Source organism: Acipenser ruthenus, chromosome 10 (genome assembly GCF_902713425.1).
Source record: "Acipenser ruthenus chromosome 10, fAciRut3.2 maternal haplotype, whole genome shotgun sequence".
Classification (NCBI taxonomy): Eukaryota; Metazoa; Chordata; class Actinopteri; order Acipenseriformes; family Acipenseridae; genus Acipenser; species Acipenser ruthenus.
This window is the reverse complement of record NC_081198.1, coordinates 37,083,321-37,097,701: the sequence shown is the minus strand read 5'-3', so window position 1 is coordinate 37,097,701 and position 14,381 is coordinate 37,083,321. Positions and strand designations below refer to the sequence as shown.

At 37.1% G+C, this 14,381-nt stretch overlaps 1 protein-coding gene across 1 annotated transcript; it reads right to left on the bottom strand.

Moving 5' to 3' along the window:
* Positions 1 to 2,186: 2,186 nt before the first annotated feature.
* ndufs1 (NADH:ubiquinone oxidoreductase core subunit S1) lies at positions 2,187 to 13,857 on the bottom strand. The gene is made up of 19 exons (XM_034023564.3): positions 13,709 to 13,857; positions 12,506 to 12,588; positions 11,995 to 12,086; positions 11,579 to 11,686; positions 11,200 to 11,276; positions 10,589 to 10,670; positions 10,345 to 10,475; positions 9,874 to 10,059; positions 9,300 to 9,434; positions 8,786 to 8,900; positions 8,506 to 8,651; positions 8,084 to 8,212; positions 6,651 to 6,780; positions 6,216 to 6,376; positions 4,466 to 4,620; positions 3,926 to 4,101; positions 3,136 to 3,270; positions 2,849 to 2,921; positions 2,187 to 2,518 (listed from the first exon to the last, which is right to left on the bottom strand). Exons 2-19 carry the CDS (start codon positions 12,582 to 12,584, stop codon positions 2,427 to 2,429), a joined length of 2,202 nt encoding a protein of 733 aa, XP_033879455.3. The 5' UTR covers positions 12,585 to 12,588; positions 13,709 to 13,857; the 3' UTR covers positions 2,187 to 2,426.
* Between the last annotated feature and the right edge of the window lie 524 nt (positions 13,858 to 14,381).

The window sequence follows — 14,381 nt, the reverse complement described above, 5'->3', positions numbered from 1 at the left end:
CCTGGGTTACCCTGGTCGCTATGAAAGAGTACATTTGTATTGTAGTCCATTAAGTGTTACTATTGTATCTCTTTGCCATATAAAACCAGGGGTGGGTAAAGTATTGGTCACATTTTATATATTTTTTTGTAACTGAAGTTACTTTGTAATTTTAAACAATTGACAGTATTGTAATATATAGAGCTATGGTTATTGTAATGTACAACAATTATATGACTGTTTTCTTAACACTAATTGTATGTATGTGTTGTTTGAAAGTTTCCTTTTATGAGCAGGCTTTTACTGAACAAAACAAACACCATATTAAGAGTATTTCATTTTTAACTTATTTTTAGTAACATGTAAAATACCCGTGACCTTTCAGAGGAAATGATTGTACAAACCTCTTTGTAATTGCAGTGTGAGTACATGAGCAAAATTGTCCCTTCCAGCCATGATCTAAACCTGCAGTGGAATTGCTTACAACTAACATAGACCCAACCTGTTATACCCAACCTGCACAATTTCCCTTATTGTAAGCACCACATTTCAGCAATCCACCAGAATGTTTGGGGTGATTTTACAAGCTGTACATTTATCCCACATTGCTTTCATATACATTCCACGCACTGTGATATTAGTGAAAAACACGGATAAGCCAAAATTGAATTTACTGTTTGTGAAATCACTGTGCTATTAACTGAAAACTCGAAAAATGCAATAATACAAATAAAATATAATGTGCCAACAATGGTCAAAATATATACTGTACATAATCAGCATTGTTCATAGATGGTTTAAAGAGTCACTGATCTTGAGTCTTTAATTGTCATAACAGATCTTCCAGTAGCAGGCTTGTCATAGGAGACTAAGCCTACATGTAATTTTGTAAAAGTAGAAAAAGCTTGCTTACGTTATGCTTTCCAAGGTCTACTCTATTGCTATTGGCTAACATGTAGCCTCAAAATGGGTAGGATTCTGTGTGTATTCCACCTGCAATCACCCGGTCTGTCAAGTTTTACTGTATTTGTATCGGCTACACGGTGCAAGCTTTGCGGCTAGCCTCTACCACTCAGAATTAGACTTAATCCTGAAGTGTCTGTTGCCAGGCAGGTTTTAGGTCACGTGTGGCTACTCCCATAAATTTTGATTTCCATGTAGTATATTTTTTTATAACGTCGTAGATTTTTTAAATTCATATGCAATTATCCTCGCTTTCAAATTGAGGAAAACATAAGAATAAAAAATAACAATAAAGGACATCCAAAGCCTAAACTGGACCTTCTTCAACAGGTAGGACCAAAACAAAATTGTCTTTTTAATTGCTCATGGTACGAAAAAACGAAATGGTTGACTGTGAGTATTCTCAGTTTGATTTTTCAAACCGGCTCTTCTCCTTCCCCATGGATTTCTGTCGCTACAGTGATTTAAAAAAATCTTCCATGGGCTGTAAAATATTTTTCTACAAATGACATCACTCAGGATTCATCAATCAAGTAAGTGAACAATGTTTTTGTTATACTGAGTTGCTTGCCTTATGTGCTGTGTATACTATATTACATCTCTTACTAAATTATGAAGAACCTTTTGAAACATGCAGCATTTTATTGCATATAATAAAAAGTACGTACAGACACACACACACACACATATATATATATATATATATATATATATATATATATATATATATATATATATAGCAATAAAAGCAGGTTTTGTTGTTGAGCCTGCCCACTTATTAAAATCAGAAGCCGCTACTGTGCTCATATTCAGACTGCCAGACTAAGAGAGTCTTAAGTCTGCTTTCTGCTCGCTTGTCACTAGTTTGAGTAACTACAATACAGTACTGTCCGTTGGCTTGCACTGTACTATATTCAATTTAATTGAATTAAATTACAACTGTCCGCTTCAGCAGATACCCTGATTTCTGCACTAATAAAGCACACAAATACCCACTTCCGCCTAGATCAGTTGATTTCTGCACCAATACATTTTGATTTGATCAAAACACAAATACTTGAAACATGGACTAACAGGATATATAAAAACACATATCCAAACTTTCTGGACAACTGCTGGACAATTACTATCACAAAATTTGCAATATACATCACACATTTCTGTTGGAGCTTGGAAATGTCTTGTTCATAATGTGAAAATAACAGTGTGTTAAGTAAAAATGTTCACACAAATTCCACACAACCTTTATAGTTAGATACATTTATTATTTTTACATCTTTTTTGCAATCGAGTTATTTTAGAAGATACAGTATGTCACAGAACTTCCACATTAACCTTCCTCTACTAAAACTGTCAAAGGATGTCAGAGTGCTACACAAGTTCACACAGTTGTTTTAAGATGGTCTGATTCCATGCTTAGTGTACAAGATACATTATACAAGTGCTGGATATGAGAGACCAATATTTATTTCTGTCAATGTTCTTTAACAGATGGATGGTTCTTCCACCGCGCTGGCCCCCTCAGTAACTGCTTTAACACACTTTGCCATGGTCTGGGAGGCTCTGCTGATAGGATCTGGTTAAAAAATAATAAATAAAAACACACACATTACATATGTAATTACAACTGCAGTGTATCTGAAATATCTGAATCAATTTAAAAATCAGGTATCTCGCAGGCTCAGGCTAAAACCTCAAATTAAGTATTTATCAAAAGGATTTTGTTTGTTTATAAATTATTCTATGTATTATTTCAACCAAACAAGGCCTAGAAATACTTCCCAGGAAAAAGAATATGCTTGTTAGTGCCAATGAAATATTAAAATATATTTTTGATTTCCAGACAGAGAATTTATTTAACACAACAAGAAAACAGAGTTAAAAGAAGGCTTTACAGGTAACACACCTGTCATGTAGAAGTCTTTAATTGTGAGCTGTGGTGGGACAAGAGGATCGCTAAGGAGCGTCTGGTTCACTGCCTGCAAAGCAAAAACAAACAAATTACATCAGCGGGCTACAAGACATAAAGATTGCAGAACAGGGGGAAAAATATAAGACTGCTGAAAAGCATGAGAGAACCATCCCAGGAAGTTTGAGGAAACAAATAAGCAGACTTTGCAAGCAAGATGCATCACCACCTCTTTATTAAATCGAACACAAGGGGGGAAGAAAGTGTTAAAAGTAAAGACTCACTGTTGACAGTTCAGTTGCCTGCTTGAAGTAGTTGGCCTCCTCAACATCGTCATAGCGGACCAGGTTAGGAGATACCTCCTCCATCCTGTTCCGCACCTCATCCAGAGTGTCATAGGGGAGAGTCACGCCGGCCAGCTGGGAAGAAGACAAAAAGGTCAACATGAACTTCTCTGCTCTTAAAAGGAAAGCAGCGCAAATTCAGAGGTAAAACTAGAAGAGCAATTTGTAACACTGGGGAAAAGCACAATTGGTTGCATCAACCATCTACCCAGAATTTAATTAGGCACTGTGTACAGGTTAGAATCTTTTTTTTACAAAGGTCATAGTAAAACCTGGAATGGATCAAACTGCTATTCAATGAGAGTCTAATTTAGATTCTTGTATTAAACAGATGTTATGGCTACATTTTTTAATGAAACTAAAACCCTACTTTATATATCACAAAGTAATTTAATTTCCATATATTATTTGGTTTAAAGCTGTATTACTAAACAGAAAGGGTAACCAAATCTGTAATCATCATCATCATGTAATCTTAAAATATCATTTGTAAACTCTGGAATCTATAGTTAAGTGTTACAACAGAAGCACAGAACATTACAAAAGAAAAAAAAAGAATATATTGGTACATTACTTTACTACCTAGGGAACATTATTTGGATTGAAAATGTCAATACTTTAAGGTTTTACGTGCCAATGCTGATATTCCCAGATTATTAAAAGGCTACGCATGCATTTGATTTGCTGCTATAAAAAAAAAAAAAACACAGTATAAGGTTTGTCACAGCACCTCTGAAATGGCTCGAATGATCTTCCAGTCCTCTCTAGCCATGCCTGGGGCAGTTACTGCCACCCTGGTCTGCTGGGCCCGCCCTTCTGTGTTCACATAGGTGCCAAATTTCTCAGTGTAGGCAGCACCAGGGAGGATGACATCAGCCATGGGGGCACCCACATCACCATGATGACCTAAAAGAAAAGAAAAATGAGAATCCTATACTGTATCTGATAGTTTATTTTTTTAAGCACTTAATTTCACTCTAAAAGCCATTCATCAACAACCGACGGGTGTAGACACAGAAAATTAGCACTCACTTAAAAGTTTTACAGGGTCATGCTAGTGCGAGGGGTTAGAAGGTGCACAGGTGATTGCTTTCTCCAAACCACTAAATATCCTACACAAACTTTGAGCACTAATGCAGTATGTTTCATAACAGGCAGAGGGAAGTCTTTGTGCAGTCAATCAAGGATATTGGAATCAAACAAAAGTAAGGATAAACCTGGGTCCTCTTAACCATAGCACTAGTAGTGCTACTGTAAGCCACCCCCTCACCTTGGTAGATGATGAAGCAGTCCTTTGGCAGATCCTGCCTGGTTATACAGCCAGCATCGGCTCCCAGAAGGAACAGCACTTTCGGGGGATTCTTTCTAAGAGCCTCAACTCCCGTCTTGTATCCCAGATCCAGTGCTGCCACCTGACTAGCAACCCTTCATACAGAAAAACACAAGGTCAGCACAGGAAGATTCTACAAGACTCTTACTTAAATTAGTTAAAATAAATAACCCCCACATCACAAGCAAAATGGTGTTCAGTCAATATGAGTTAAATAGATAAATACAAAATACCTTGTCACAGCATAAACGTTACAAAAATGCCTACTTATATATTATACGTTATCTACAATGTATTTCACATTGATACTTGCATGGAACTAATATTGCTCTCTACACAGAATTAAGATTAAAAGGTTAACTATATACATTATAAAACAAACAGGAAGTGTTTTTACAGTATTCCATTTCAGGGATCTGATGGCAATTAAAAGAAAAAGAAAACTAGCAGATGAGACTAGGGGGTGAACTATGCATCAACAACTGCAGCTGCTGCTGCAGAGTGACTTAAAATAAGACCTCGGTTCTATGTCTCATCCGAAGGACGGAGCACATGGAGGTTAAGTGACTTGCTCAGAGTCACTCGCAGTGACTGAGCCTGGATTCGAACCGGGAACCTCCTGGTATCAAGCCCTTTTCTTTAACCATTGGACCACCAGATAAATATTACAGCAGAATTGAATTTTTTGACATGTATTTGGTTACAAAAATCAGATGTTCATATTCACTAGAAATGACAAAAATACCTAGCACTTATTTACTGCCTCACCAGAAATTGCACGACAGTTTAAAAAATGGCAAATGAAAAAGAGCTCTGTGTGACACGTGAGATTAATATATATAAAATAAATAATAAACAGGAACAACACAGCAGCTCTTGAGAATGCCATCTGGGTCAAAAACGCAATGAACTGCTTTAGAGTGAGTCAGAATCTCATGGGATAGAAAAAAGGCAAGCATGTCATTCTGAAATGCCTCGCTTAAACAGTGCCCAACTTGCTGGAAATATTGTGTAGTGATTTTTATATAGATTGTATATATTATATTTTCTCGTTGCGACTTTGTTATGTGGAATGTAATAAACGAGAACTAAAATGGTCAATTGTTTCCCCTTCATTTTACAATGCCATTTCCACATTTGTTTTATTTGAAGTGTTTAAGTTAAATTTCAGTTTTCGTTTGCTTATTCAACTACAAAAAGGCACAAGTAAACCTCATGTTATTACTTTATGAAAAGGTCAATGGCCACTGTTTACTGTGAAGTAACGGCAATGTCAAGGAATAAAAAAAAAAAAAAAAGTAAAAAATAAATAAAATGCAATGTCAACTTTATGTACTATTTATTTCGGGAATAAACAAAACAACGTTTAACTTGAACTGCTATTTGGCATCCTTTGCTTTGTAGTTAATTCACTGGGGTAAATAAGGCCTACACAATGTATTCTTTACTCCTGGCATTTTTTTCTACTTTAACATTACATATTGTAACATCTTGCTGTAAAATACAGGAGCACACACACACACAGGGGCCACACCCCCCTGCCCCTGCTACTATGCTTTTATTACTTTTTGAAAACGAACGAATAAATGAACGAATATTTAAATTATGAGCAAATATGCGAACATGAAAATCCAATGTTTTTCCCAGCACTAATTACAATACACCCCAAAGCCCCAGTATGATCAGTCACCTGTGGAGAACATTGAGAACCTTCCAGTTGTCTTGGAGCCCGCTGCTGGTCCTAGCGTTCTGAGCGATGGTGGAAACTGCAGCATGAATAGCAGCTCCATCTTTCCTCTGGAAAGCAGCACTGCCAACTACAACCATGGGCTTCTTGGCCTTGCTCAGGTCCTGGAGAGAAACAACAACATTTATGGACTTAAAACACTGGAGCACACTGTCTGAATGGACTGAAATACCTTTTAATTATCCCCCTCAAAAACTTCGAGCATCAGCCCATTGCCATAAATACTGTAATAAGACCATTAAATAAAATCAACTACAAACTGCACCCAGCCACTGCCAGTTAGCACACAGACAGCAAAAACCCTGATGATGCACGTATTCAGCTGGCCTATAAAATTAGGAGATGTTATATAAGAAGACTACAGAAGTATGCATTTACCTGGCTAAATGCGTGTTTTCCAGAGGCAATCTCTTTCAATACTTGTGCCGACTCTCCCAGATGGTTGTAGGTATATTTCAGGTCCACCCTGCTGCCAACCACAGCTACTTGAAGATCATTGTGAAGCCAGCTGGAATATAGAAATAGAAAAAAAACATTAAAACAACCTCTGTGCAACAACCTTTGAAGCGTCACTCTCAACAGCTGAAAGCAATAAGACTAATTTGAGAATTTAAAATTGTAATATTCATGAGACATACTCATTAACAATTGAGTCTCATTTATTTAGTATTTAGTTACAAAGTTACTGTGCTTAGCCAGCAACATCTCCAAAATGTTTTTAAATAACTTATAATGGGGAGGAATTTAAAAACCCTTATCAAATGTCAGTCCCATGAACAAAATAAGGCTCCTATTGCATAGCAGTTTGGGGCGTTCCAGCTTTTACTGGGCTTTACTAATTTATTGTTAGTCTAATTAACCCTTTGCGGTCCATTGTCGGACCTAGTCCGACATTGCAATTATTCCTATCAGGTCCATTGTGGGACCCTGTCCGACATCATTATAGAAACGCAAAAAACAGGTTTTAGTCGTTTTTTCTCTGGAGAAAGTCGAGAAAACCATTCAATGGCCGAGTGGGAACGACAGGAGCCGAGACAAGTCGAAAGAAAAAAAAAAGGCGTATCTCATGAACAGTCATACATGGCCCTGGTATCAGATAACGGGGCGGTCGTAAGTAAACAAGCTGGCTGCCTGTGAATCAGCGCACAGAGAACATGGACATTTGCAGAGCTTTTTTGAGATGTTATAGTAATAAAATAATGACTTGGACCGCATTATTGAGGAGTTTGGTGATAAAACGAGTGATCAGGAGATGATTGATCGGTATGTACGACTATTATTATTATTATTATTTATTTCTTACATAGGTGAAAGCTATAGCGAACGAAAGGGTGGGGCGGGGCTGGAGATGCCTAGTGAGTGCTTTGTTGATATGCAGGGCCATTTAAACCCGTTTGACTGTGAAAAAAAATACTTTTAAAACAGCGTGTCTAAAATTAACTGCGCATGTGAAAATAAATTAGACCTGGCGTGCCTGACGCGCATTTAATAAATGGACCGCAATGTGTTAAGGAATAGAAAAACACAACCTTTAAATGTGAAATGTGTTGCATGTACTGTATTTGGCTACTTTATGGCACTTGGAGTGGGGAAAAAAGTACTTTAACATTTTTAAAACACAATGACCAAGAAAAAAAAAAGAAACTTCTTTCACCAATATTTATTCATATTGCTCTCATACAAGGACTCTACGAAAGGAAAGCATGTCACACCCCAGTTCTGACTTCTCGTTGGACTGCAACAACTCTACAAGATTTTCCTGCAGAAAGCCATATCAAATCAACAGACCCACGACTGCCCATTTTACCAACCTCTTTCTGATCCTGGCGTTGAAGAGAGGTGCTTCGAACCGTGGGTTGGTGCCAACCAGCAGCAGGAGATCCGCCTCCTCCACGCCTGTGATTTTGGTGTTCAGCAGGTAGTTAGAACGCAGGTCAGTGCTGCATCAAAAAAATTGAACAAGTAAATCATGATTTTGCCCCCTCACGCGACGTGTCCAAAGGGCTCAGCAGCCCTTCAGCATCATACAGGAATTATTTTGCTTTCTAAACAACTAGCTAGTTCTAGGCCCCAAACCAAGAAGACTTTCTTGAACCTTGTCAACAAGCCACAGATCAAACTTATTGCCTCACAGCCAAAAAGGCCGGTATGATAAGTGAAGCTATTTGATTTTCCAAAAACATTAAATCTTAGGCATTTTACATAAAAAAAAGTTTTAAAAGTTGTCACTTACCCAGCCCCAGCCATGGGAAACACTTCTTCGGTGCACAGATTGTCGCTGTTGAGTCTGTTAAGCAAGTCTTTCAGAGCTACCAGGGCCTCAGCATCCACGAGCCCCCCTGCGATGGCAGCTACATCACTACCCTGAGCTCCCTGTAGCTGGAAGGACAAGGACAAGGACATGGAGGATTTCAGATTTTGTGTACAGCATTCCATATAGATACATCAAACATTGTCCTGTGCAAAATACTGCAACCTGATGCTATCATGAACTTTTAATGTATCAGCCTTACCGCTCCAGCTACACGAGTAAGTACATCCTCCCAGGATGTGGGAACCAGCTGCCCTGCAGAGTTTTTCACCATGGGCTGAGTCAGTCTTTGACGCTTCAGACCATCATAAGCAAACCTATATATTTAGTAGGGAAAGAAAAAAAGTGTATCTGTATTACTCTAAGATTTCAACCTTGACTGTAGCCATGAAAAATGTAATTATAAACTACTGTATTTGACTCCCAACAAGCTAAATATTTAACCATTTATACAATCCTTCTAACTTCATCCCCAACTCCCATATAACTCCATAACCGCTGTTTCAATCAATGTTTAAATTCAATCAATGTTTAAATACAATATTAAATACAGTTGTCAATTTAAAAAAAAGTCTCATTTCAAATCTGTTCTCATAGAGATACAAATTACACTGCGTGAATTCTAAGCATTCAAAAGTTCTAAAGTATGCAACACATTATCCAAGATTTGACATCTGTACTGTGTAGGAAACTGGTGGAGTTACACTAGTTCTCACCTAGTTTTGTCAGAGATCCACTCCTCGTTGATGTCTTCATTCAGCTTCGGGAGGACCCTCATCACCTCTCCTCCACGTGTGCTCACAACAATGTTACTGCCCACCGCATCCAGCACGTCGATGGACTCTGTCTTTCTGAGGGTGTGACAACATACAACGAAACAATATGCAGGCAGTAAGGCTTTACAAATACGGTACCATATTTAGCTCAACAGCATGAATCTGGAGAACGTACAAAACCTCTGTATTAAGAGTTTCTATCAAATTCACTAGTTACTGTACCTATTCCTGCAAAAATACAAAAATCTATTTTCTTATTTTCTTCTGATTTCTTTAATCAGCATACAGCTGAACACATTTCATACAGGGTACTCACAGTAACTAGGATATGGTGTTTAGCTAATTGTGATTTTCAAGGTATTGCATCAAGGGAGTTTTTAGATGGTTCTTTTTGTAGATCTCACATCTTCATACAGTTTTCATTGATTTCTAACTTGGTTATTTCTGTACATCTGAAATGTTTTGGTCAGATTGTATAAACAAGCTAAGTAAGGTCAAAGAAAGGACTCCCTACCTCGTCTCCCAGGGCCGAGAAGTGAAGGCGTAAGGTTTTGAGGTCAGGGCTCCTACAGGGCAAATGTCAATAACGTTCCCAGACATCTCTGACATGAACATTTTCTCGACGTATGTGCCAACCTGCATTTCGTTACCTCTTCCTGTGGTACCCAGGTCATCCACTCCTGCCACCTCACTGGCAAACCTTCATATTAAAAAAATAAATAACAAAATTATAATAATATATCAGGCATACAACCTCCTACCACTGCTGCAAATGCAAAATTAGAGCCATTGGTTTCATGAAAGTAAAAATAACCATGACCTACATCCACTATATGCAAGTGTAAAAATGTAAGTTTGACACGCAGACAGACAACTCCATAAACATTCAAACTTCCAATACTCTCAATAACTTGATTTTTGCAACAGGCAAGATTGATAAAATAAGGCTTTGGTCATTTAACACACAGTGATCCAGTATCCTTACCGAATACATCTTGTGCACTGGATACAGCGAGTCATGATGGTTTTAATAAGAGGGCCAATGTTCTTGTCTTCCACAGCTCTCTTCCCCTCTGTGAATCGGCTTCTGTCACTTCCGAACATCATGGACTGGTCCTGGGGCACATTTTAAAAACAACGGGCAGAATAGAAATTCAAGCAAAATATATATTTTTTTTTTAAATGCTGTGATGCTGTCTAAGAATTGGACAGATATCTACTTTCTATACCTGAAGATCACACTCTCCTCCCTGATCACAGATTGGACAGTCGAGAGGATGGTTGGCTAACAGGAACTCCATAACCCCCTCCCTGAAAGGCAACCGCAAAATAGAAATAGAAAATTCACAGCACTGTGATTTAAAACATAAAGAGTGTCTCACCCTAATGCAAAAAAGAAAGTAAAAATGTTTCCCCATTTCCGGTTTGATGTCATATATTGTAAGGTAATGTTTTAATGGGATTTGGAAAAGGCGTTATCCTTGATGTTTCTGCATTGTAAAAAGCAGTTTACACATAGAAAATATATTAATGTTTTATAGAGGTTTAATTTACTTTTGTTATGCAGTAGAAAAATAAATTGACACATTTTAAGCATGTTAAGAAAAAAAAAACTACTACCTATTAGACAACTGTGTAAATAAATGACTATAGTATTTATTATATGTTTATATGGTCGTCAAAAATATAGCATCCATCGTTTGCGTGTTTTTTTCTTGGTAAGAAACGTGTTGGTTCACACCTCATCCTCATAAGCAGAACACAACCGTAAAGAGGACACGCAACTGACCATACGGTAAAAAAATATTTAAAAAAAAAAAAACATTTATGGAAAACTTACCTAGCTTTCTTGGTTTTCTCAGAACTGGTCAAGATGTTCCATCCCTTCATGACAGGCATAGCACAGGCTGCAACTGGCTGAAAGGGGGAAAACAATTCAGTTCCTATTGTAAACAGTATTGGACTGTACTTAAAAACTTAAACCTTAGAACACGGCATATTCTATTTTACAGACAGTGTTAGACAGAAAGACTGTCACTTGTTATTTGTCAGAGCTAAATAATAAACTTAAATGAAGGCATTTGCACTCCAAAACGTATTCCAGGTACTCATACTGAATAAAGTACAGGTACACATACATTAACCTTGTCAGTATAATTTCAGTTTTAGTATAGGAATTCATAGAAAAATTCAATTCCTATTTTAGTAGAGGGCTGTACCTTGGGTGCTTTTTCTATCTCCACCAGGCACATTCTGCAGTTCCCAGCAACAGAGAGTCTGTCATGGTAACAGAACCGAGGGATCTGAACTCCAACCTTCTCACAGGCCTGAGATTTAAATAAACATATACAAATGGGAGGAAAACATAAAATCGGGTGCTGCAGTTTCAAATAAATACACTACTAGTTTCAAATAATACACTACTAGACAGTTTTAAATAATACACTACTAGACAGTTTTCCATAGGTTACTTCTGTATTATTAATAGTGTCCTAATAAAGAAGCTAAATAAATCCATGACAATTTTAAGTGCAGGGCTGTGGTGGTAGTCATTTATACAATGATACACAATTTCTATTTTTTAGCAGCCTGGGAAAACACATTTGCGGTGGACATTAGTAACCTAATCATGTACCTGCAAGACAGTAGTTCCAGGTTCTACCATTAGCGACTTCCCATCCACAAACACCTCAACCAGGTTACTGGCAGCTGTAGCTGCATTGCGAACTGCATTGAAGAATAAAAACAAAGTGGGTGAATAAATCTTCACTTTATTGAGAGATCTTACAAAAGCCAACTATATTATAGACAAACCCATTTGTTTTGGCTTTTCTACAGTAAATAAACTTATGTAGTGGCTTTGTACATTAAACACACAAAAAGATAATGTACACATGTTTTAGCTGGTTAACCCTTTAACATGTGGATTATTTAAATACTATTTTAAACTAGTTTTATTAATACAATAAAGTTTATTCATGGAACTAATACAGACTATTGTTACAGTCCAGAACAGTTTAACATATGTCAAACTTAGTTATGAAGCTTTGTGAATAGGGCATGGGCATGTAACTGGTAATAAAAAAGTTTCCTTTTCCTTGTTGTTTAAAACTGTGTTAGTGTCCAAGCATTGTAGGGATCATTACCATTGTTCTTTGCAGCGATGCAGCCTTTAGAGCTCTGGGCAACTCCTGCCAGAGCCCGGCTAACAGGCAATCGCAGCATGTTGCTGAAAGAGAAGGTAAAACATCATTCAAAAGATATATGATGTAGGTCATTAGTAATGTTAACGCAACAGCAACCTGACTGTACAAAATCAAATGCTGAACAACTACCAATCAGGCAGGATAGCAGTGATTTGAGTATGTACAGCAAGGTGTTTAAATTGTTCTGAAGGGATGCAGTGATTTGAGTATGTACAGCAAGGTGTTTAAATTGTTCTGAAGGGATGCGTTGTCATTCTTCATTGATTACTGCCTAGGAATTTGGAGGTAGAAATGCAGTGTGGCCTATAGAGTAAACACTTTTGCACCTGTTTATCATGAAACCTGAGTACGTTGTGTAGTTTTGGAAATGGCGGCCTGTCACATCTGCTCCATCATTATTGAAACTGGCTTGCAACAGGGAGATGCTGCTTTGCTATAATACATAGTTCCACTGTTTCATTTGCATAACAACATATTAATTTGAATGTGTTCTTAACGGCAACATTTTAGTCCACGTTATAATTCCTAAATTTAAATTAAACTAGACATAAAATGTAATATAGAAAGACTGATGTCATTCATATAAATATAAATACATACATACACAAATACATCTTCACTATTGACATTGCAGCTGCTGTACCCTATTTGTACAATGGTGGCACAAGCAAGGTACTTTGTAAACACAGCCTGGAAATAAGTGGTGTACGTTTTAATACATACAAAGTAGAGGAAATCTGAACATTACTTACAATGAAATAAGACAACCACTCTATACTACTTAATAAAGAATGAGTTTTAAAATAAAAATACAAAGCAACAAAAATGACAAGTTTATAATTTCATACACCGACATGGCTATTTTGTTGAAATTACTAAGTTCGAAATAGGGAATTCGGTTTAACGCAGACACGTGCTCTCAAGAAAATAGATTAGCTACACAGTTCGATTGTTATTGTCATTCTGATCTCTGCAGAACGAAAGTCAAGGGCAAAGAAAAACATTACGATTTACTTTCATATTAAAACAAATACAAATTAACCTCAATTGAAACGTATGTCGTATCATAACAACATGCAATCTTAACTGCAAGTCCAAACTTAAACGCCTGTGGTTTTAGCTTTACTGTTTTGTGTAACTTACCTTGTCGCTATTTGGCCTTCTGGACCAGAACAGCGGCACTGCAATCAGTATGACGACTTCGGTGGTTTCCGGAGAAAGTGTCGAAGAAAACCGAAAACATATATATTTAACCGTTTTTATTTTTCAACCTGTGTGAGTGTACAATCACATTTGTATTAAATGCATTCACTTGTCAAATGTAATACAGTTTTCTTTTAACTACAACAAATGTAATATTTTTTATAATGCTGTACTTGCGTGACCTCTGACCTATGTCTGCAATCCTTCGGTAAACGGGACATAAATGAAATATTAATAAAACTGTTACCATGTTTCAATTAATTTATCAATATGAATAATATACGAGGTATTTGTTGACAAAAAGGGATTTGTTATTTTTTTTTTATCTGATTTGAGTCAGGCCATTTCCACGAGTTAACCCCTACCGTAAAACCATGCAAATTAGCGCAAGTCTTATGTTACGAGTGTGCGTATTTACACGCAAGATACGCGCATTGGCTTGTAGACTGTTTAGAAACTAGCAGATGAGAAATAACAAACTTAACTATCAAAAATCTCTTTAATAGGAACACGGGCTTACATATGAAACCAGAGGATTTACTGCATTTTCTCTCAAAACAGTGTCCCCAATTATAAGTAATGCGCCTATTTGCTCGATTATACGGTATGTATC

Coding starts and splice junctions, on each gene's coding strand:
- ndufs1 (XM_034023564.3), bottom strand. CDS start 12,584: ATGCTGCGATTGCCTGTTAGCCGGGCTCTGGCAGGAGTTGCCCAGAGC. Junction 11,277..11,578: donor AGATAGAAAAAGCACCCAAG/GTACAGCCCTCT, acceptor TCCCCCTTTCAG/CCAGTTGCAGCCTGTGCTAT. Junction 8,213..8,505: donor TTTCCCATGGCTGGGGCTGG/GTAAGTGACAAC, acceptor TTTTTGATGCAG/CACTGACCTGCGTTCTAACT.